The 22,675-nt window shown below is 49.4% G+C and overlaps 3 protein-coding genes across 5 annotated transcripts in view; 1 reads left to right on the plus strand and 2 right to left on the minus strand.

Moving 5' to 3' along the window:
- The window catches only part of TMEM120B (transmembrane protein 120B), a 29,313-nt gene extending 20,304 nt beyond the window's left edge, over positions 1-9,009 (minus strand). Inside the window, exon 1 of the mRNA XM_087942942.1 lies at positions 8,812-9,009. Within this exon, the coding sequence (XP_087799068.1) occupies positions 8,812-8,925 (114 nt within the window). The 5' untranslated portion in view covers positions 8,926-9,009. The remainder of the gene's footprint in view (positions 1-8,811) is intronic.
- Positions 322-11,963, minus strand: LOC113424909 (calcium release-activated calcium channel protein 1). Its single transcript, XM_087942945.1, has 2 exons — positions 11,844-11,963; positions 322-1,060 (listed from the first exon to the last, which is right to left on the minus strand). Exon 2 carries the CDS (start codon positions 1,052-1,054, stop codon positions 494-496), a length of 561 nt encoding a protein of 186 aa, XP_087799071.1. The 5' UTR covers positions 1,055-1,060; positions 11,844-11,963; the 3' UTR covers positions 322-493.
- The window catches only part of KDM2B (lysine demethylase 2B), a 41,263-nt gene continuing 30,412 nt past the window's right edge, over positions 11,825-22,675 (plus strand). For 2 of the 3 annotated variants that reach the window (XM_087942934.1, XM_087942935.1), the window contains exons 1-6: positions 11,825-11,940; positions 13,179-13,323; positions 15,247-15,325; positions 16,364-16,410; positions 16,924-17,102; positions 17,810-17,916. In XM_087942934.1, the coding sequence (XP_087799060.1) occupies positions 11,908-11,940; positions 13,179-13,323; positions 15,247-15,325; positions 16,364-16,410; positions 16,924-17,102; positions 17,810-17,916 (590 nt within the window). In that variant the 5' untranslated portion in view covers positions 11,825-11,907. Of the gene's footprint in view, positions 11,941-13,178; positions 13,324-15,246; positions 15,326-16,363; positions 16,411-16,923; positions 17,103-17,809; positions 17,917-22,675 lie in introns of those variants that run through there. The other variant, XM_087942936.1, reaches the window with a different exon arrangement.

The following is a 22,675-nucleotide window of genomic DNA, read 5'->3' on the forward strand; positions in this document are numbered from 1 at the left end:
AAACTTAGACCCAAGAACTTAATGCTTTCAGGCAGGGCACGACTCCAGCCAACCTGTTATTTGACCCAAAAGAGCCCAAGGTACAAGACTTCCTTCCCAATTTCTAATTTCCCCACCTTCCCTTTCCCTATTTTCTCTGTTGATGGAAGACAAATTCCTTGTGTGTCCAATCACACTTGGGCAATAAAAAGAATTCTAATTCTCAGGAACCGCCATTTCAAAGGGAAACAGCCCCGGTTCACGGCAAGGGAAGGCAGGGCCAGGAAAACGGTGGGCGATGGATGGACAGGGCTCCCAGAGGTTGGCATTCCACAACGTGACGAGAGAGCCACTCTTTTGCCTTTTATTGGTTTAATTATTATTTCTGAAAAGCTCTTTAAGAAGTTCCGCTCCTGTAACTCCTCTCCTTACACAAAGGTTACAGGCTCAGACAAATTCGGGAAGGTCAGGAGAAACGGGCGGGCTCCACCACCTTAGATCTCCTCGACGCTTTCTAGACGAAACGGTCACTGGGAGAAGGTACGGAGTCCCCTCTGTGGTCCAGCTGGTCCTGCAAGCGGGCAAACTCGGCCAGCTCATTCAACTCCTGGAACTGCCGATCCGTCTTGTGAGTCACCAGCGAGCGGTAAAAGTGGACCGCGAAGATGATGAAGACCACGCCGAAGGGGACCATGATGGTGGTGGAGGTGATGGCGGCGGCCTCGCCAGCGGTGATGGTGCCGTTGCTCGCCTGCATGTCGGCGCCCGTGTTCTTCTTCAGCGGGTGGAACTTGACCCAACAGAGAAGGACCACTTCGGCCAAGAAGAGCAGGGTCCCAATGACGGTGGAGAAAGCCCAGGCCAGCTCGATGTGGCGGTGCATGCGCTCGTGGGGCGACTCCTTGACGGAGTTGAGGTTGTGGACATTGCTGACGGCCTCGATGTTGGGCAAGATGCAGGTGCTGATCATCAAGGCAAAGAGGTGGACGGCCACCAGGACGGTCGTGCAAGCGCTGAAGGCTATCAAGAGTCCCGGAGGGTAGTCGTGTTCTGCGTCTAGCTGGACTTCCACCATGGCCACCTGGAATGGAGCAGACAACGAAGGAAAGGTTCTGAAAGAGCTTTGGAGGCTGAACGACAGGGCCTTATTGGTGGTGTCCCCTTTATCTCTCTATATAAGAGCAAAAGACCGCTCATGCATGATGATAGGTCATCATCATGACCTAAAGTGCTAGAGCCCACTAACTACATAGCCAAAAAGGCGTTAAGAGTTGTTAACCTAATCCTATGGAGCTTTTTCTCTGGTAATATCACACTACTAACTAGAGCGTACAAAACATTTGCTAGACCAATACTTGAATACAGCTCATCAGTCTGGAACCCACATTACGTATTTGATAATAATACAGTTGAGAAAGTCCAGAAATATTTCACAAGAAGAGTTCTCCACTCCTCTACCCGTTGCAGAAGACCTTATGCCACCAGACTCGAAATTCTAGACCTAAAAAACCTAGAACTACACCGTCTTCGGTCCGATCTAAATATAGTATATAAAATCATACATTACAATGTCCTACCTGTCAATGAATACTTCAGCTTCAACCATAACAACACAAGAGCACACAATAGATACAAACTCAAGGTTAATCGCACCAAACTTGATTGCAGGAAATACGACTTCAGCCACAGAGTGGTCAATGTCTGGAATCCTCTACCTGACTCTGTGGTTTCTTCCCCAAACCCCAAAAACTTTAACCTTAGACTGTCTACTATTGACCTTACCCCTTTCCTAAGAGGTCTGTAGGGGGTTGTGCATAAGTGCACCAACGTGCCTACCGTCCCTGTCCTATTGTTTCTTTTATTTTTCTTATATGTACCCATTTCATGTATTCATAACTATATATATACTTATACCTATTAACTTGTAAGCAATTGACAAAAATAAATAAATAAATCATCACAAAATCTCCAGCACCATAAAGCCTACAAACTTGAAATTTGGCACATATGTTCCTCTTAGCTTCTAGGGGCTCACTAAGAAAGGATTTTTCCAAATGACTATCAGAGCATTTAGTATTTCCTATATTGTTACTATTAACGCGCTCTGATGCTAAGGAGTTCTACTCCCCCTCCCCACCTGAAAAAAAGAAATCTCTTCCAAAGGCAAAACACAAGCAGAGAAGTTTCAGTTTTAGTTTCAGAACACCAAGCAGCTTTAGTCCAGAACAGTTGAGCTAAGCCACGCCCAGGCTCCTTGCTGTCTCCTTTTTGCTCACACAGCAAGTACCGTTTCACTTTCCAAACAGCCCTCAACTCCCTCACACAATGACAGGATGCTAGCCAGATGAATACCAATGGATGCTGCTAGGCAGAATTTCCCCACTTAATTTTCCTCCCCCCAAACTAAGCCCGACCACATAGTTTCGTAGTGAAGCACGGGGATCGAGCTAGTTCGTGGACAAAGTGAGCCGTCCCATTGGTCTGAGGTCTACTGCAGTTGACGTTCTCCAGGCTGAGAGCCTTCCAAGCTGGCCTTGTTGTTGTTATCTAGGGTTGGTATTTCAGGAGAATGTCATCCTACAGCTTTTGTGGGCCCTCAACATTATGACCTGAAGGGAATCTCCTTGTTCAGAAGGAGCAACTGGTAAAAACAATATTATTAGGATGCTTAAGAACTGCGATCAAACCCAAAGCTTGAGGAAATGTCTTCTCTGAGCTCATCTACATGTTTTACTTAGGGTCCAGGCTGAGTAATCAGCTGGGATTTTGTGAACCTTAGAGAAAAAAAAAGTCACAGCGTGAAACCCTGGTCCTGAAATCAAGCTTCTTCAGAAGTCCCATTTTACTGGGAAACAAGAAAAGATATGAACCTCATCGCTGCTTACACAGAGTTGAAACTGCGTGGGCAATTCTTGAGAAAGGTTTCAGATGAGTGGTTGTTTCCCAGTAATTGCATATGGGTATTGTTTTAGTTCCTTGCACCAAGGAGAATAAAAGGTGAAAAGAAACTTACACAAATGTGTTTATACGATACAGGAAATTCCTTAACCGTGATTGAACCCTATTCGCCTTGGTGTGGAAAGCAAACAAACCAACAACAACAAAAACACACACCCCAATATAACTCTGGTTAGCATGCAGCATTCAGAGCAGTCCATCAATAAAATTAACGGCTCACATCCTATTTTGCATCTCATGCAAAATCCAGCTTTATCTAACCATGATTAGTCAAGCGCACCATCATTTGCCAAAGGGAAGGGCCTAGATTCGCACAACACATCAAATCCCAAATCAACATCGCTGGAGAACCCAAGTGAAGACCCCAAAACTATAGGGAGGAAAGATAAGTGTTCAAATATCTGGATCGCCAGAGCAAAACCGGCTTTGGAGAAAGAGGAAGGAAGCAGATGTCTGTCAAAGGAAGGAGAAAAACAAAAGTTTAAATGTTCAGCAAAGTTTAAAAACTCCTCCTTCCCCAATGGGGAGGGTGGTTGAGATGTTCACCCCCTAAACTTTGAATTTCCACCTTGCCCAAAACTGGGTTCTCATAAAGTAGGTAGCATCAAAGGACTACAAAGCACCCACATTACTATCTATGTCACCAAAGTTTGCTGCTCAGGATTTTTTTTTTTTTTTTTTGAATTCTGAAAGGTGAATGCAGAGGGGTGAAAACTTTCAATCGGCTTTACAAGTTGCTGTGGAGCTGGGGGACTTCTTGGTGATGGCTCCCCCCAGTTTCATGTCCAAGACAATCCATTTTTATGTCATCTGCAGAAGCCACAAGTGTACAGTATTTAAAGGTTTTCGTATGGAACAGCCTTGTTTGCATCTGCTGTTTTCTTGTCCCCATTAAGGCTTCCAAACAGCGGTGGGGGGGGGAAAAGTCAATTTTGCTTTACAGAGAAAGACCAACCACTGCCAAAAGGCCTCCCTCCTCTTTCTAGCATTATACAATTCCGGCCTCCGATTCACACCCTGGGAGCCTCCTTTTCCTCTTCCAGCTAAGAAGAAAAGAAAAGAAAAAAGAATTGCTCTCAGATCGATTTGAGTTTTGGGTGGCAGCCAGCGACGGTTTTTCCCAGCGACGCTAAGAGAATCGGCTCTGATGCGTTTATCGAATGGCGGGCTCAATTTAGCTAGGAACGGAGGAAAAAAAACACACAGACACCTTTCAATCTGGCCTGAAGAGGTACAAAGGAAATTAAAAAGCTGCCTGAAACCAAACATTAGCCGTGCCAATTAAAAAGAAAAAAAAATGACAATAGAAAAAAACACTTCCGGCTTTTATTCCGCTGCCAAAAAAAAACAACATTCCCCCAGTTTTGCAGGGGAACTGAGATAGAACAAATAGATTACACATCAGAAGAATACAAGGTGGTTTCTTCCCCCAGATGGAAAACTTTTTTTTTTAGAAGAAAAAAACAAAACAAAAATCAAGAGTTAAAATGCTCTGCCACCAACATTAGTGGCATGCTAAAATATAATCTGGCCAATTTGGTGGGGGGGGATTCAATGCCAAGATTGCTAGACAATCAGGTGATTTCAGGTTTTTACTTGAAAAACTTTTGCATTGTAGATTCAGGGTTTGTTTATTCATGTCAGAAGCATTGCAGTTAAAATGGAAGCATGCTATATGACATATATGACAGGGGTCCCCAAACTTAGCAACTTGTGGACTTCTAACTCCCAGAATCCTCTCGCCAGAATCACCTTGCCGATGAGATGGGCGAGCAAAATCAATTTAATAAAGAAATAAAAGTATCATTTAGATTGATAGAACTTTATAGAAATGGCTTGTTCCTATTATTATGAAAAAGCAAAAAAGTTGTGATTTGATGTCAATGCCTTATTCTACTGTAGAGGTCTCCAAACTTGGCCACTTTCAAGACTTGTGGACTTCAACTCCACAAGTCTTGAAGTCCACAAGTCTTGAAAGTGGCCAAGTTTGGAGACCCCTGTAATAAGGCCACAAATGGTCATCTCGTGACCCCAGGACTGTGTCCATCCTAAAGGCAAGCCAGTTGCCAAATGCCCGGATTGCAATCACTTAGAGCAATGGTCATCAGAGTGAGGACCAAGCCTCGAGTCCCTCTTCTTCAGCACCATCATAACTTTTGGCTAAACAAACAGACATAAGTCAAGGCCTACCTGAAAAGAAATCCATGCTATGTTTCACACTTTGTGTTAAACCTTCATAATGCCTTTTTGTTTGGGGTGGGGGGTGGGGGTGTTACCGCATAAGGAAATCGATCACTCAATCAACGGTGTTTTATTCCGTCTTATTTAACCAAAATAAGAGCGACGCTCTCTCTCTCTCTTTGAAGCCGAGAGTCTCTTTAAGCCAAGAAAGCTGCAAGGTTTTTACAACAGAGAGGCCTTTTTTCTCCTTAGCACCTTCCGAGGTCAAAACCCTTGTTGGAACAAACAGTCCAAAAATATACAACAAGGAAGAGACCTTTTTTTGGCAGTGTGGCTTCTTCCCCTTTCTGCCGAAACGGCCTTCATTCAGAACGCATATCCTGTTCTGCTCGGCTGAAACTTGGCAAATCTTATCCAGGAATCACAACAACTTTTTTTTTTAAAACAAAGGAAATTAAACTTCTAGCGACAAGTCAGCTGCCTTAAGAACAAAATAAATACAGCTGCAAAAGAAAGCAAGTTTATTTATTTGAACGCTTGGGGGGGAAAAAAACCTGAAACGACTGCATTTTCAAATAGTGGCTGCTCTGAAGATAGACAGATGGGCTTCTCCAGGGCAGGCTGGAATTTATCCTCCGTCATGTGAGAACCATACCGAATCAAGTCGGATGTAAACGGGCTGAGCTGTTCTGTAACTGAATAGTTTTGGCTGAGCCGCGTCACCTTTGGGCTCAGCCTGGCTTAAACCAAACCGGCCTCTTCCCAGAAGCATTAGCAGCAAGCCGACATTACTCTGAAAATGTCCAGTTCACCCTGAATCGATGCACACAAACAACACCTGGGTACCCTTTGCGTACAGGTAGTCCTCTGTTTACGACTGAGCCCAATATTTCTGTTGCTGAATGAGGTGTGCATTGGTCTCATTTTATGGCCTTGCTTGCCAACTGTTGTTAAGGGAATCACTGCAGTTCTTAGGCTAGTAACACGGTCATTAAATGAAGCTGCTTTCCCCATTGACTTTGCTTGTCAGAAGGCCAGTTTTTCCAGGGCTGTTTTAACTTTGAACGGACACTAAATGAACCATTGCAAGTCAAAGGACTATCTATACACTTGAGGACTTCATCACAACGCAACCGAACGCAATTAATGTTGCTAGTTTCTGGGCAAGATCTGTTGAACTTGTGCGTATTTTAATCCTGCATTTTATATTTTATGTCATATAGCAGAGGTCTCCAAACTTGGCCACCTTCAAGACTTGTGGACTTCAACTCCCAGAATTCTCCAGCCAACTATGCTCCAATTCTGGGAGTTGAAGTCCACAAGTCTTGAAAGTGGCCAAGTTTGGAGACCTCTGCAGTAGACTAAGGCATTGACATCAAATCACAACTTTTTTGCTTTTTTCATTATGATAGGAACAAGCCATTTCTATAAAGTTCTATCAATCTAAATGATACTTTTATTTCTTTATTAAATTGATTTTGCTCGCCCATCTCATCGGCAAGGTGATTCTGGCGAGAGGATTCTGGGAGTTAGAAGCCCACAAGTTGCCAAGTTTGGGGACCCCTGTCATATAGCATGCTCCCATTTTAACTGCGACGCTTCTGACATGAATAAACAAACCCTGAATCTACAATGCAAAAGTTTTGCAAAGAGTCACATTCGTCACCTATATTTTAAAGCCCTTTGCCAGAAACCAAGTTTGCTAAATTGATTTTTGTGGACATGAATGCCACATTTTTAATTTGGAGGTATGGACAGTCAGTGTCTTCAACCGCAAGCTCTGACATTTGCTCAGGGGGTTCTCGTTGTTTTGTTTCTGCAAGAAACCACTTGGCCTGGAGCAGGAAAAAATCATTGAATGTAGCGCTTAAAAAAAAGAAAATAAACCACCAAACACTTTGCAATGGGTTAGGGGGAAGGTGGTGATTTCGCCTACTCCCACCCAAAGAGTCCTCTGAATCTGGAAACTCCAACTCCCAGAATTCCCTAGAGAAGCATCCCTTCTGCCAAGCATGCTGGGAAATGATACTGCCACATCCCCCTCCCAGAAATTTCCAGCTTGGGAAGAGCCAGAAAACCCATTTAGTGGGATAGAGGCCAGCTTGGCAGCCCCTCATGCTATGTAACCTGTAAGTGAGTATTCACACATAGGCAGAACCAGTTGGGTGTCATGTTGGCCTAGAAACCAGGAGATGGTGAATTCTAGTCCTGGCGTAGACATGAAAGCCAACTGGGTGACTTTGGACCAATCTCTCTCTCTCTCCCTCTCCCCCTTCCTTCCTTCTTTCCTCTCCCTCTCCCTCTCCCTCTTTCAGCCCAACCTACCTCACAGGACTGTTGTTGAAGGGGGAAGACTAGAAGGAGGGATTATTCTATATAAACAATAAAATAATAATTTTCAACACCCTAAGCCACCCAGAATCACCTTGCCGATAAGATGGGCAAGCAAATCAATTTAACAAAGAAATTAAAGTACCGATTAGACTGATAGATCTTTATAGAAATGGCTTGGTCCTATTATTATGAAAAGGCAAAAAAAGTTGTGATGTGATGTCAAAGGCTTATTGTGCTGCAACAGAGTCGGAAGTCAATGCTTCTTTTTCTTCTATCCTCGCTCACTTCTCTTCCCTCAGCCTCCACCCCCCCTTTTCCTATTCATATTTTGTATCTTATTTCATCTGATAACCCAATAACAACGTCGAACGGAGGAAACAAATCAATACGAGTAAAAAAAGCAGGGATATCAAATCTCAACGGGATAATAAAACCCTCCAGGACGGATGGCGGGGAAGCAGAAAAGATCCGAGGGGAAAAAGTTTTGCAACCCAACTCAACTGTTTAGCCAGCCCGGAGCGAGCGAGCGAGCCCTCTTTGCAAACGCCGGAGACGCGGGCCTCCTCCTGCACGTGCGAAAGAGGGGACAACCCGCGGGGGGGCGAAGGGGCCCGCCCGGGACCAGAGGGGGCCTGCAAGGGGAACCCCGGGGCCCAAAGGGGCAATCGGGACTCGCGGAGTTCCCGGTTCTGACGCCTGCAGGAGCGGGGCTAAGCCTGGACCCCTCCCCTTAACTTTGCACGCGTTCACAGCCCCCCGCCCCGGAGGCGCTAAGCGGACCCCCTTTGCAGCCCCCTCCCAGGGGCCACGGCTGCTCCCCGTCCCCAAAGTCTCCTCCGAGCCCTCCCCCGCGGGAGGGACAAGCCTTAGCCCCCTCCCCAAGTAGAAGAGGGGGCTCTTCCGCCCTGGCGCTTCTGCAACCCTTCGCGACTCCCCGGCCCATCATCCCCGGCCCAGGAGCTTCTGCAACCGGCCCCCAGCCCCCTCCCGCACTCCCTGGCCCATCATCCCCGGCCCGTCTGCAACCGGCCCCCATCATCCCCGGCCCTGGCGCTTCTGCAACCGGCTCCCCAGCCCCCTCCCGCACTCCCTGGCCCATCATCCCTGGCCCAGGCACTTCTGCAACCGGTCCCCCAGCCCCCTCCCGCACTCCCTGGCCCATCATCCCCGGCCCGTCTGCAACCGGCCCCCCAGCATTCCCTGGCCCATCATCCCCGGCCCTGGCGCTTCTGCAACCGGCTCCCCAGCCCCCTCCCGCACTCCCTGGCCCATCATCCCCGGCCCAGGCGCTTCTGCAACCGGCCCCCTCGCCCTGCCCGGCGGCCCCTTCCTTCTCCCCCTTCCCCTCCGCCCGCTCACCATGGCGAAGCCGGAGAGGAGCGCCGAGGTGCGGCTGGAGGCTTTGAGCTTGGCCCGGCTGAGGTAGAGCTTCCGCCAGGACAGCGCCTGCATGGAGTGCTCGTTGAGGCTCATCGGGCGCCCTCAGCCCCGCCGGGCCGTCGCCCTCGCCCCTCGGCTCCCGGCTGCCGCTCCGGCCGCTCAGCTCCGCCGCCCGCCCGCCCGCCCGCTTGCCTGCCTGCCAGCCGCCCGCCCGCCCCTCCGCGCCGCCCCCCGGGGCCGGCCCAGCGCCGGATATGGGACGCCCGCCCAGGACACCCGCCCGGCCCGGAACGACCCCCGCGCGGAGAGCCCTGGGCCGGAGGGAGGGAGAGGAGGGGGGTCCCGAGCCCTTCCTCCCTTCCTCCCGCCGCTGCCAGCTGTGCGGACCCGCGACTCCCAGGAGGCTCGCCCGGGGATTATGGGAGTTGGAGTCCAGCCCCTGGGAGACCCCCTCCCCTTCCCCAGCTAACCGGCTGGCTTGGCCCTAGATTGAAACGAGGGGTCCTCGGTGGTCTCTGAACTGCGGGGGTGGGTGGGTCGTGCAGACTTCTGATGACCCAATTGGGTGCCATAAGAGAGGGGGGGCGGTTGAGGAGGAGGGGAAGAAGAGGTCGTCTATCCGGTCCTTGTGTGAGCCTGGTGGGTTTCGTTCCGACGTTTCATGGTGCTAGTAGAAAGGGGAGGGGGGTTTGAGGAAGGAGGAGGACTGAGGAGGGGTCCTGGGTGCTCTCTTCCTTCGGGGCTTTCCTTACAGACGTTTCATGGCCCAACGGGGTAACATCAGCAGTGCTAAGAGGTGGAAAACTCCCCACCGACCCTGACGAGGCCACCCAGTTGGGTCACGAAACGTCTGCAAGGAAGACCCCCCCAAGCTCAGACGGAACCGAGGACCCCCACAAGTCCATCCCTGGAGCTGCCAATCTTTATCGGTAGAAGAATGAAACCTCCCGAGAGAGTAACCAGGGTGGGCTACATTTAACAGAGGTCTCCAACCGTGGCAACTTTTAAGACTTGTGGACTTCAACTCCCAGAATTCCTCAGCCAGCAAAGCTGGCTGAGGAATTCTGGGAGTTGAAGTCCACAAGTCTTACAGTTGCCAAGGTTGGAGACCTCTGGCAAGGTATCCTCGGTGTGAACTTTGTGGCGGGCCCCGATGCAACTTAAGTTTGGGCCAAGCTGGAAATCATGGTTTATATGGGAAGGGATCTCCCACAGCTTGGGTTTTGTGTGTTCCAACCTGGTCTCCATCCCCCGGTGGGGTGATTATTACTGTTATGACTATTATATTCTGACATATTTTGAGGTCCACCTCATTCCAAAAGCTACGGTCTCTGGGCTCTTTTTAACGAAGGTGAAGGAAGGAATGCAAAGGTTTGGGCAGAGGGGCGTGAAATCCAGGGAACGGGGGGGGGGGGTCTCCAGGGAAGGTTTCAGGGCCACTCGGGTGGGGAAACGTCCGTGGGACCCCCACCCACCCCCGATCCACACGCTGGGGAAAGTTCTCCCTTCCCAATCCAGCTTTGGAGGGCTCGGCCGAGGATGCCCCGTTCTCCCGTGGCGAAAGCGGCTTCCAAGCCCCGCGGGGTCCTCTCCGCCCACGCAAACCCACAGAGGGAGCCGGGAGGGGGGCAAAGCCGTCCCACCCGCGCTTCTGAGCACCCGGGGGACTCAGAGCTTGCCGCGCTCCATTACCCTCCCCTCCCCAACCGCATCACACACCCCCGCCCCCGAAGATGCAGGTCCCAACTCGGGTGGGCAAAGCGTTCCCACGTGCGTTCAGCCCCTTTCCGCGTCTGCAACTGGCTGCGGGCAGGAGGAGGAGGAGGAGAAGGGCGAGGATCGCCAACCCAGGAAGAGGCGGCGACATTTGGGCCCCCCAGCCTCCGGCTTCCTCTTCCTGCGGCCTGCAGGGTCTCTCTCTCTCTCTCTCCCCCTCCGCCCCATATCAGACCCCTCCCCACTCCACGCGGGGCAAGGCGAAGCCGAGCTGCAAAGAAGACCCGGACGTTCCTTCCACCAGCCATCCTCCCCCCCACAAAAAGGAGCCACTCCCCAGTTGTGCGTGCATGCACGCGCGTGCACCCAATTTCCCCTTTTTTTTTTGCAAGGCGAGTTTGCAGCGCCTGCGCGCTGGGGAGACTCGTGATTCGACCACAACGCCCGATCTCTTCTTCTCCCCCCGCCCGGCGATCCCCTCGCGCGCTTTCCCAGCCTGCTTGCGCCCCCGAGGAGGCAGCGATCCTGAGCGCCCAGATCCGGGCTTTCCCTTTGCTTGCTCTCTCTCTCTCTCTCTCTCTCTCTCCCCCTCCCATCCCGCCCCACTGTTTATGTTCCGGGGATTCTGCGTGACGCCTCTGCGCGCCCCCTCCCCTCCTTTTGCCGCCCCCCTCCTCCTCCTCCCCCGCCCTCCTTGCACGCCGAAGGTTGGGAGAGGGGAAAACAAAATCATAATAAAAAGGATTCTTCGCGGGACTTTTTTTGCATAAGAAAACCGAGACCCCTCCGGGGAGGGGAAAGCCAAAAGCAAAAGGAACAAACAAACCACTACAAAAAGCAGAAAAACACACACACAGACACACACACACAAATAAAGCCTCGGCCACCCCTTCCCCTCCTCCTCCTCCTCCTCCTCTCTTCCCCCCCACCCCCGCTGAGCGATCCTTTGCTTTCGGAGCTGCTTGGGGGCCCCCTCCCTCCCTGGCCTTCACGCCCCCCGCCCCTAAAGAAAGTGCTCATTGCCCGGGGGGGGTGAGAGCAAAACTTTAGAGAGAGAGACCCGGATGGCCTTTGCAACCCTCGCGGGGGGGCGACAGGCGGCTTTTTCGGTCGGGAATTGGATTATTTGGGAAGCCTCTAAATTGGAGGGGAGGGAGGGAGGAAGAGGAGGGGGGAGGAAGGGGGAATTTTCCGGGGGTTTCTCTCTCTCTCTCTCTCTCTCTTTCTCGGTTCCCCCCTCCCCGCCCCAGTTTTGGGGCCCAGCCCGGCAGGAACCCCCCTCCCGCCCCTCCGACCTCTGCAAGCAGGACCCAAAGGAGGAACTGTTGACTCTCTCGAAGAGATGAGAGTGTTCAGACCATGGAGGCAGAAAGAGGCTCGCCCAGGAGGCTGGTGTGTACTTGCTCGGCCCGGCTGGGTTGCTTGGGGAGGGAGGGAGGGAGGGAGGGGGGAGATCCAGGAGAGGAAAGAGCCCCCCTCCCCGTTTGGAGGGAGTGGGGGGTGGGTGGGCGAGATGTGGGGCTGCCCTGCGCGCCGGCTGGGCATTTAAACCAGCCGCGGGGAGATCCTGGGTTTGCTACCGGCTGGGTGGGAAGGGGGGAGAGAGAGAGAGGGAGGGAGGGAGGGGAGGGGAGGCTCGTGCGTGGATCCCCTCCCTCTTCTCCCCTCCTGCCGCTGCGCCGGAGCAGAGCCCGATCCTAACGGCGGAGGGGCGCGCAAGTCGCGTCCTCGCATGCGATGCTTTTTCCGCCTTGTTTTGGGTGGGTGGGTGGGTGGCGGGGAGGAAAGAAGAATCTGGGCCTTCCCTCTTGCCCCTTTGGGGGCGAGCAGGCTTAACTCTTTCCTAACCCCCCTTCTTTCCCCCCACCCCCACCCCCCACTCTTCCCATCCTCAGGTCGGTCCCGGTGGGCAGAAAAGACCCCCCTTCCCACCCCAAAACTTCCGCGTTCGGGAACTGGGGAAGCCCAGCCCGGCTTGGATAGCAACGACGAGCGTTTGGGGACGGGGTTGTAAGGAAAGGGGACCCCGGGGGTTGCTTTTTGGGGAGGGGGCACTGCGGGCGGGGACCCCCCGTGTTACATAACCGCCTTGTGCTTTTCTAAAAGGCCGGCTTCCGGTATGACTCGGGCAGCCTGCGCGGCTTCCTACGTAAAAAAAGGCTGTTTGGGCTGCTTTTGACTCGCCCCCCCGGCGCGTGTTTGGGGCGATCCTGCGTTGCTAAGGGAAGCGGGTGGGGAAGAGGGCTCGTGGGAACGGGTTGAGGGGGTGGGACAGAAGATCCTCCCGGGCCCCAATGCAAGAAGCCCACCCTGCCAGGGTAGTGTGCAATAAGTGGAGTTGGTGTGTTTCCCCCCCTCTTCCCCCGAGTCGAGAAACATCCGAGTCAAAGCCGGGCCCGCCTTCACACGCACGGCCCCCCCACCCCAGACATGGGTTTGGGGTCGCAAAGGAGAGCAACCTACCCCACTGCAAAAGTGGGGAGGAGGAGGGGGAGGAATGGCGGTGCCCCCTTTCCCACGCCCACGCGGGGCTTCCCCCTCCCTCCTTCCCTCCCCAGCGGGGCGCCCGCGGGCCCCTTCCTGGGCTCCCCCAGCGACGCGCCCTGGCCTTGTCTGCCCTTCCCGTGCAGCGCTGCATCGGCCGGCGGCTCTACGACGAGAACGAGGACCTGTCCGACGTGGAGGAGATTGTCAGCGTGCGCGGCTTCAACCTGGACGAGAAGCTGAGGAGCCGCAGCTACCGCGGGGACTTCGTGCGGCCCATGGACGGGCAAGGTGAGTGCAGAGGCCGCCACACACACACACACCCCTTCCCCACGTGCAGCAGCCCGGGCCGGCTTCGTATTTCCCGCCACCCACCCCCGGGGCCGGGGATCCGGTGGCGCCACCGAGGCTGGCCGGGGAAGTGGCTGAGGCGGGCTCCTAGGCCAGGAAGGCGGAGCGGCTCTCCCCCCACTCTCCTCTCCCCCGCCTCGCAGCCCCCCCCCACTTGGGCCCTGAGCTTCCCCCTTTTTAAATCCTCCTCTTGGGGGTCTTCTGGATGCCCACCTTCCCTTGACCCTGACTTTCCCCACTGCTGCCCCCCCAGCCCCCAAAGGGGATCCCCTCAGGTCTGAGCCCTTGAGGGGGAGACAGTGAGGGTCTCTGGGCAAAAGACAAAATTGGGGAAACCCTCCCCCATTTCAAGTACCCACCTCAGAAAGCGCTGAGGACTCCGAGGCCTGGAATATTTTTCCTCAGACTTGAGGGTTAAGCCGTCACCCAGGGAGAGTGATGGGCTTTGTAGTCTGGGTTCTGGTGGCTTTTAAGGCTCTCCTTAAGGTTTCGGAGGGCGGAGGTTCCAGATGGGCTGGCTTGGGCCCAGCTGGGAAGGATGGGCTTTAGCCTTGGGCTCGGCTGGGGATGGTGGGCTTGGTCTTGGGGCCTGGCTGGGGAGGATGGGCTTTAACCTTGAGCCCGGCTGGAAATGATGGGAGTTGTAGTGCCAAATAACTGGAGAAGCTAGAACTGGCTGGTTAATTTGTTCTCTGGGGTCTCTTAGCTTATAGAAACTATTTTTCAATGGGCATTTTAAGTATATTTCCCCAGAAAATAGTCCTCAGTTCGTTTATCCGGTCTAGCTCCCTGCTGAATTTTCTTAGGATTTTGGGGAGTGTTTTTTTTTTCCTGCAAAAAAAACAGCCTTTTAAAACATTTAACTTGGGTTTCCATCGATTGTAACTTCATTTAACTTTCGAGCGATTGCCGATTAAAATGTAATTCAGGGAGAGACGGTCAAGAGCTTATTGGCACCTTGAACTCAAGTCTCCTTGAGAGGAAACTTCGATGGTTAATCTCGAATCTGTCCCCTTTGCTGGTAGCATCCTAGCCTACCTTGCAGGGTTTTTGTGAAGAAGAAAAACCAGAGGCACAGAGTTATTAGGATAAGGACAAAGCCAGCCCACGCTTGACATCTTTTGGAGGGAGAGGATACAACGTGATACATGAATATAATTCTCAAAACGGAGCCGGAAAGAAATGTAAAATTACAGAACCAGCGCTAAAAAAACAAACCTGTTTTTAAACCATACATGTATCATTTTGTCAACTCGGCTGAAGGACAAAGTATGAGGAAGGAGGTTAGAAGAATTTTGCTTTGCAAAACTAAACTTGGTGTCCCAAGTTCAAACTTGCTAAGCTAAAAACAAAGAACATTATGGCTACCACTCAACACCTACTCTTAACAAAGGTTGATTTCTTCCACGGATAGTCCTTGACTTAACAACCATTTGTCCAGGGGCTGTTCAAAGCTGCCAGCCGCCCCAAAAAGGTAACATACACCAGACCACTTCTCACACGTAATGACAGTTGCACCATTTCCCACGGTCAGGTGGTCAAAATTCACACCCGGAGGTCATATGATTGTCATTTGTGATCTTCCCAGCAGCGAAGTCAATGGGAAAGCTGGGATTGGCTTAACGGCTGCTTGATTCATTTAACAACTGCTCCGCTTAGCAGCCGTGGTGAACAGCTCAGAAAATCGGGTGCGCAACGCCCTTAAAAACCGCCTTGCTTAGCAGTGGAAATTTTGATGAGCCTGAATATGATCGTAAGCCAAAGGCTACCTATATTTGCCAAGTTTTTTTTTTTTTTTTTAAGGGCTGAAATCTTACAACTGATCTGTTTCTGACCTTCTCTGCTTTTTTTTCCTCTCCCCAGATTTCACTTTTGAATACGTGCAGCAGGAAGCGCTAAAGGTCCCTCTCATCTTCCGAAGTAAGACTGGACTGGGAATTAAGTAAGACCACTCTACTCTTAATCTATATCATCCTGTGTCTTTTATCTCAGGGGTCTCCAACCTGGGCAACTTTTAAGCCTGGAGGACTTCAACTCCCAGAATTCCCCAGCCAGCTTTGCTGGGGAATTCTGGGAGTTGCTAGGGAATTCTGGGAGTTGAAGTCCACCAGGCTTAAAAGTTGCCCAAGTTGGAAACTCCTGTTTTATCTAGTCTTATAACCAAGCTGAGATAAATAATAGGATAAATGATAGGCGTGGTAGGTTTTCAACTGTGGCAAAGCCCCTTTCTCTTAACTTGAGGAAAAATGCTACAGAAGAAAAGATTTATTATTGTTTATTATACAGCTGCCCAAGTCATACATAGGTGACTTTTATTCTTCCTACGAAGAGAAAGGGCTACCTTGAGGTTTGCAGTCTGGCTAGGAATTGGGGAACTTTGAAAACTTCTAATTCTATGAACGGAACTGGTACTGAACTCGTGGATAGCTATGCAAAACAAAATAAAAACAAAACAAAACAAAAACCCCACCCCTATCCTTCTAAAGATGATCCTTGGGATAATTCAAGATCTCTGATCTTTTTTGTATCTTCAAATTGTCCTATAGGAACACTGAGGTTGGTCAAAGCTGTGATAAGGAGAACGGTCCTAATGGGAAAGTTTAACCATCCGTATCAAATAGGCCCATCCATCCATCAACTATTTTTAAAAAATGGCACTGAGGGGGTCAAAAAAGCAGAAGGAAGTTTGGATGCTCGTGGTAATGGACTGCCTTGTGAATTCATCGCTTTAGCATAAAAGGGATTTTTTTAAGAAGGAAGGAAAAAAGGAGGGGAACATAGATAAGATGGTGGCTGCCAGCTTTAGAGGCAGAAGAGAAACCTCCAAATTCGGAGGAGATATTCCCAGTTTGCAAACGAGTGAGGTTTTTAAATTCTGTCCTTGTGACTGCTGCTTAACCGGGGGCAGTCTGATGCTGTTGTGATTGCGACTCTCTTGTTTTGCATTTGATTTTAATCCCTCCGCCTTTGATCATTTCAGGATGCCGGATCCCAACTTCACTGTCCAAGACGCTAAGATGCTTGTGGGTAAGTTTCTATGCCTCTTTCCATAATGCAGAAATGATGTTCTGATTTGAGGTGTTGTTGTTTTTTTTTTACATAAAAGAACGAACAGGGTATTATGCATAAACTAGGCAAGGGAAAGGCTAAACTAAAAATACATAACCGAGGTTGCAGGCTGCAGTTGCACCCAATTCTGTATTTTGCAGAATTGAGCCATGTCTGAGAATTGAAAATTGGAGGAAATTTTGGTAGTTAAAGTCTCTCTGTGTCTGCTTCCTTCTTGTTTAGGGGAAAATACTGATTAAAAGTTAAATTTGAATAGGGAATCTTGCTGTTATTCCAAAGTTAAAGCCAGTATAATAACCAATTATCAAACTTATCCTGGGTTAACCTATGGGATGTTCTTGATAACCAGAAATATCAGCCAGTTTGAGTAGCTCTGATTCCCACCGTAGTTTTTCTCATGTTTATTTTTAACGTCTTTATTAGGAATAAAAACCTCTGCTGTATTTTCTCACCTTTTCCAAACTCTCCCAGGGAGCCGCCGAATCGTGGATGTGGTGGATGTGAATACCCAAAAAGGCATTGAAATGAGCATGGCTCAATTTGTGCGCTACTACGAAACCCCCGAGGCAGAGCGTGAGAAGCTGTACAACATGATCAGCCTGGAATTCAGCCACACCAAACTAGCTAACATTGTCAAGCGTCCCAATGTTGTAAGTGGAGTTTCTAACTGAGCGGTAAAACCTTGGGGTCAATGGGAGAGAGCTTTCTGGTTGAGCTTGGGGGTCAATGGGAGCATCCTAGTTGAGCTTGAAAGTCAATGGGAGCATCCTACTTGAGCTTGGAGTCATTGGGTGCATCCTAGTTGAGCTTGGAGTCAATGGGTGCATCCTAGTTGAGCTTGGAGTCAACGTGGGCATCCCAGTTGAGCTTGGGGGGGTCAATGAGAGCTTCCTAGTTGAGCTTGGAGGATCAATGGGAGCGTCCTAGTTGAGCTTGGAGTCAATGGGTACATCCTAGTTGAGCTTGGAGTCAACGTGGGCATCCCAGTTGAGTTTGGGGGGGTCAATAAGAGCTTCCTACCTGAGTTTGGCAGTCAATGGGAGCATCCTAGTTGAGTTTGGAGTCAATGAGAGCTTCCTAGTTGAGTTTGGGGGTCAATGGGAGCTTCTAGTTGAGCTTAGCAGTCAATGGAAGCATCCTAGTTGAGCTTGGAGTCAACGGGTGCATCCCAGTTGAGCTTGGGGGTCAATGAGAGCTTCCTACTTGAGCTTGGCAGTCAATGGGAGCATCCTAATTGAGCTTGGGGGTCAATGAGAGCATTTTTGTTGAGCTTCGGGTGACCTAGACCATCCTTAGCCAAGGGAGTCAGTTTTTCTCTACCATTTCCTACCTTAACTCTGCTTTGGGTCTTTTCCAGGTGGATTTGGTAGACTGGGTGGACAACATGTGGCCGCGGCATTTAAAGGAAAGACAGACGGAGTCCACAAATGCCATTTTGGAGATGAAATATCCCAAAGTGAAAAAGTAAGTCCAGATTTCCTGGCTAAATTATGATTAAAGCTAGGGGTGGTGGAGTGTCCGCAAGTCTTCAATTCAGAGAAGCTTTGTGCATCCCTTGTTGAACGTTGGGACGGTGCAGATTTGTGTGGTCGTGACAATTAATGGTTGTTCTTTTGGAACTCTGATTTGGTGACAAGCTGGCGCTGCGACAGACATGGCTGCTTCTGTGTTACAGAGATGCTGACCAATAGGAAGGGACCTTGGTTGCGATTGGCTGAATTGCTGTGATGTCAGCAGGGCAAGCCAAAGATTTGTGTGTATTGTTCTACCTTGCTTGTTTTGTGTTTCTGTTGCGGTAAACAGGTTGCTTAACACAAAGTCCGTCCATCGCAAAAGGTGTCCCCTATTTTAATTGCCCTGTTGTGGATTTGTTGTGTTCCTTCTTGCAAGACCATTTTTCCTTCTTGCAAACTGTTTTCCTCTGGCTTTGTGGGTTTTCTTCTTTTTCAATTGGTACCGCCGTGGGGATAAAGACATTTCTTGGATCGCTTGCTTGTGTTTAACATGCCTTGCCAAGTGGATCGCTGGATCCTTTCTTAAACTTTGCAACAAAAATGCTTGCATGTCAGGATTAGCTGTGAGTTGGAGGTTCGTACATAACAGCGTTAAAGGAACTGTGCTGCGGTTCTTACTTGCTTATGTGTGGCTCTGTTTTTCGGATAGAGGGAGTAAAATGTTCAGGAATAGGGAACAGAACAGAATAACAGAGTTGGAAGGGATCTTGTAGGTCATCTAGTCCAGGGGTCGCCAACCTTTTACACCTCAGGGACCACCAAACTCATAATTTAAAATCCTGCGGACCACTAATATGAATTTTGACTGATGTTGGTGGGAGAGAGAGAGAGAGAGAGATCCAATCTAACCTCCGAGGGCTGGTAATGATGTTCTCTCTTTCTCTCTCTCTCTCTCTCTCTCTCTCTCTCTCTCTCTCACACACACACACACACACACACACACACACACACACCCTCCAAGGCAGCCACGTTGCTTCACTAACCTGCTTTACAGCTCCGTTCCTGGGGGCGGGTGGGGAGAGGGTATCCTGCGATCCCAAATGAAGAACGATCGATTGGTAGAAAGATGCGGTGGGGGATATTCCTGCAGACTGTTTTGGGGATTTTCCCAGGGTCTCTGTCCTGGGACCACCAAAATTTTCTCGTGGACCACGAGAAAAGTCCAGCCCCCCTGCTCATCTGCTCAGGCAGGAAACGCTCTACCATTTCAGACAAATTAGCATTAGAATTAGAATAGAATTAGGATAACAGAGTTGGAAGGGACCTTGGAGGTCTTCTAGTCCAGCCCCCTGCTCAAGCCATACCATTTCAGACAAATGGATGTCCATCTGTTCTTAAAAACTTCCAGGATTGGAGACTTACAATCATTCATTTAGTGACTGTTGGAAGTTACAATGGCACTGGAAAAAGTGACTTATAACCACATTTTCACACTTACAAGCGCATTGCAGCATCCCTGTGGTCACATGATCAAAATACAAACACTTGGCCACTGACTCGTATTTATGACGGTTGCCGTGTCCCCTTTTGCAACCGGCAGACAAGCAAAGTCAACGGGGAAACCAGCTTCACTTTTAATAGCCATGTCGCTAACTTAACCACTGCAGGGATTTACTTAACCGTGGCAAGAAAGGTGGTAGAAAACTCACTTCACAACTGTCTCGCTTAGCAACATACATTCTGGGCTCAATCGTGGTTGCAAGTTGAAGGCTGCCTGTATCCAGATATCCTTCCAAGTCCAGAAGCGCAAAGAAGCTTTCCAAGCTTTCCAAGTTCCAGTAAATTGTTTAAGGTTCTTCACTGCTCTTTTTTTTAATCACTTGCAATTTTCCTTTCCCTAATTCTGTGTCCCAACAAATACTTCTCAAGCGGTAACCCTTCTACCAATGTTGTTTTTGACTGTTCCCCCCTCCCAAAAAGTAACTTTGTGTTTACACTGCAGGGGTCTTCAAACTTGGCAGCCTTAAGACTTGTAGACTTCAACTCCCAGAATTCCTCCTCCAGTCATGTCAGCTCAGGAATTCTGAGAATTGAAGTCCACAAGTCTTAAACTTGCCAAGTTTGAAGACCCTTGAGATAGATAGGTAGGTAGGTAGGTAGGTAGGTAGGTAGATAGATAGATAGATAGATAGATAGATAGATAGAGATGGAGATGGAGATGGAGATGGAGATGGAGAAGATAGATAGATAGATAGATAGATAGATAGATAGATAGATAGATAGATAGATAGATAGACAGACAGACAGACAGACAGACAGATAGAGAGAGAGAGAGAGAGAGAGAGATGATTGATAGAGGATAGATCAGGGATCTTCAAACTTGGCAGCTTTAAGACTTGTGGGCTTCAACTCCCAGAATTCCTCCTCCAGTCATGCTAGCTGAGGAATTCTGGGAGTTGAAGTCCACAAGTCTTAAACTTGCCAAGTTTGAAGGCCCTTGCTTTACAGTGTCTGAGGGTGTTATTTGTCCATATGAGGAAAGCTGGCTAGCCCAGATGATTTAGGTCAGGGTGTCCAACCTTGGCAACTTTAAGACTTGTGGACTTCAACTCCCAGATTCCTCAGCCAGCAAAGCTGGCTGAGGAATTCTGGGAGTTGAAGTCCACAAGTCTTAAAGTTGCCAAGGTTGGACACCCCTGATTTGGGTAATGAAATAAAAACCAAGGACCCCACAGTCCTCCTCCCCGCCCCATCTCCTCCTCCTCTTCCACTCCACAAATCCTACTCCCTTCTAGCACTGATAATATTACATAGTTGGGTAATGAAACATCTGCCTAACAACAACCAAGCTCAGAGAGCACCAAAGGACCCCTTCATCGCTCTTATTTGCTTGTAAGTCAGGTGAAAGAAAATGAATTAAAAATAAATCAAACAAACCAGGACGGTTTAATTTGAAAACAACAACAACACAGATTTAGATATTTAGCCGCACTTTGTTATACTAATGAAAGTCCCTGATTAATTTATTGAGAAACAATTGAGAAAGTTACACACACACACACACACACACATACATATATATATTTGCAAACCCCAGTCCTGTGTTCTGGTTCATAAGCGACCTTGATGGTACCAAACTGGGGGAAAACGCTCAGTGTTTTAGCTGTTCAATCAAGGCTGGAAGAGGTATAGCTTTTTTCCCCCCCCAATGTGCGATGGAGGCTGTAGCCAAAGCAGAAGGAAATTACGTGAGGATCTCCAGCTCAGAGCAAAACTGAGTGGGAGAGAGAAAGAGAAGGAGAGAGAGAGAGAGAGAGAGAAGGGCGGGTAGAGAGAAAGCAGCCACTGCGATTTCTCTCTCCCTCCTCCTCTGATATTTCCCTATCTGTGCATTTTTTATTTTTTTTTAGCAAAGAGTGGGGCTCCTACCTCCTGACCCCAAAGACCCCTTACAATCCACCTGTGTTCATGCACACAGCCAATTTTAAGGCACATCCGCAGTATTTTTCCTTTTGGTTGTTTTTCTATCCTGGCCCACCATTTTATCCTATGGAGTCTGTAGGGGTCTTTGCAAGCTTCTGGCTGGGAGAAAAAAGATTGTTTGCTTTTTCTCTGTTCAGCTTGGCTAACTGCCCCTCCTGCCACCCTCCTGTCTCCCACCCCCCACCCCACTTTTCAAAACAAAGCCAGAAGATAAGGTTGGGAAGCCAGAAGATAAGGAAGCAGATTATTTTTCCCTGAGGGTAGCAGTGTGTGTGTGTGTGTATGTGTGTGTGTGGAGGAGAATCTCTGCCCTGTGGTGTTTTTTGTGGCCTTAATTGCTTGGAATGCTTTGTGATGATGGGGATCCTTTTGCCAGCATTGTCTTATCTTTGGGGCAACCCTTTGAGTCCTTAAATCCTAACTATTAGAGGACTTAAACTGAAGGAAACCTCTGCAAAAGATGTTTGACCTTGAAAGCATTCACCATTGCCTCTTTTTTTAAAAAATATATATATATATATATAAAATTTCTGCGAGTTTTGAATGAACAGGTGTGGCTCTTGGCTGCAGGTGATTTATGAACACAACTTTGTAGCTGGTAGAATAGAACGGAGGGTTATTTGGTCTGCATTCACGCAGCGACATCTTTGCAAGGGTGTGTGCCGCGTTGGTGAGAACAACTTGTGCTAGTTGAATCTCGGTCGGATACCCGGACGATGGAGGCTGTAGCTGACTTTTGAGGGGGTTCCTTCTAAAAACAGCTTGAAATCTGCATTCGGAAGAGGCTGCTGTAGACGAGAAAGGGGTTGCTTCTCTTTGAAAATCTAAAATTCTGCTGTTGTAGTTGGAGAAGAGGAGCAAGGAATCCTCTTGTTATCCTCTCGTTGCCTCTCTGTTATTTTATCTCCTCGTTTTGGCGTAAAATTCTGCACTCTTACACACACACACGCACACAAGTCTTTTGCGTTTTTTTACACGTTGTGCAAATGTTTGCTGTACAGTGACATCCAAATGAAAACAAATGCGTGTCGTAGCTTTGGGGAAAATGTAAAAGAAAAAAGAAAGGCAAAGGGCAGTTTTTAGCAGAAGATCCAGCTGGGAATTTCCTCCCCGCTCCTATGCCATCAGAAAAAGAACACACACACACCACAAAAAAATGTGACAAGCCCTCCCTTAAGCTATGCAAAGTGGCCCTTTCATTGCCTTCTAATCTGGGAGCAATTAAAGGACAGAAAATGCAAGGTTGCCCCCATCAAGTTCAGTGCTGCCTCCGACAGGCAGCATCT

Source organism: Notechis scutatus, chromosome 13 (assembly GCF_049901735.1).
Source record: "Notechis scutatus isolate UNSWTSFEM ecotype Mainland chromosome 13, rNotScu1.2, whole genome shotgun sequence".
NCBI lineage: Eukaryota > Metazoa > Chordata > Lepidosauria > Squamata > Elapidae > Notechis > Notechis scutatus.

Bases quoted from the DNA above. Each gene is read 5' to 3' on its own strand.
- LOC113424909 (XM_087942945.1), bottom strand. From the start codon at position 1,054: ATGGTGGAAGTCCAGCTAGACGCAGAACACGACTACCCTCCGGGACTC.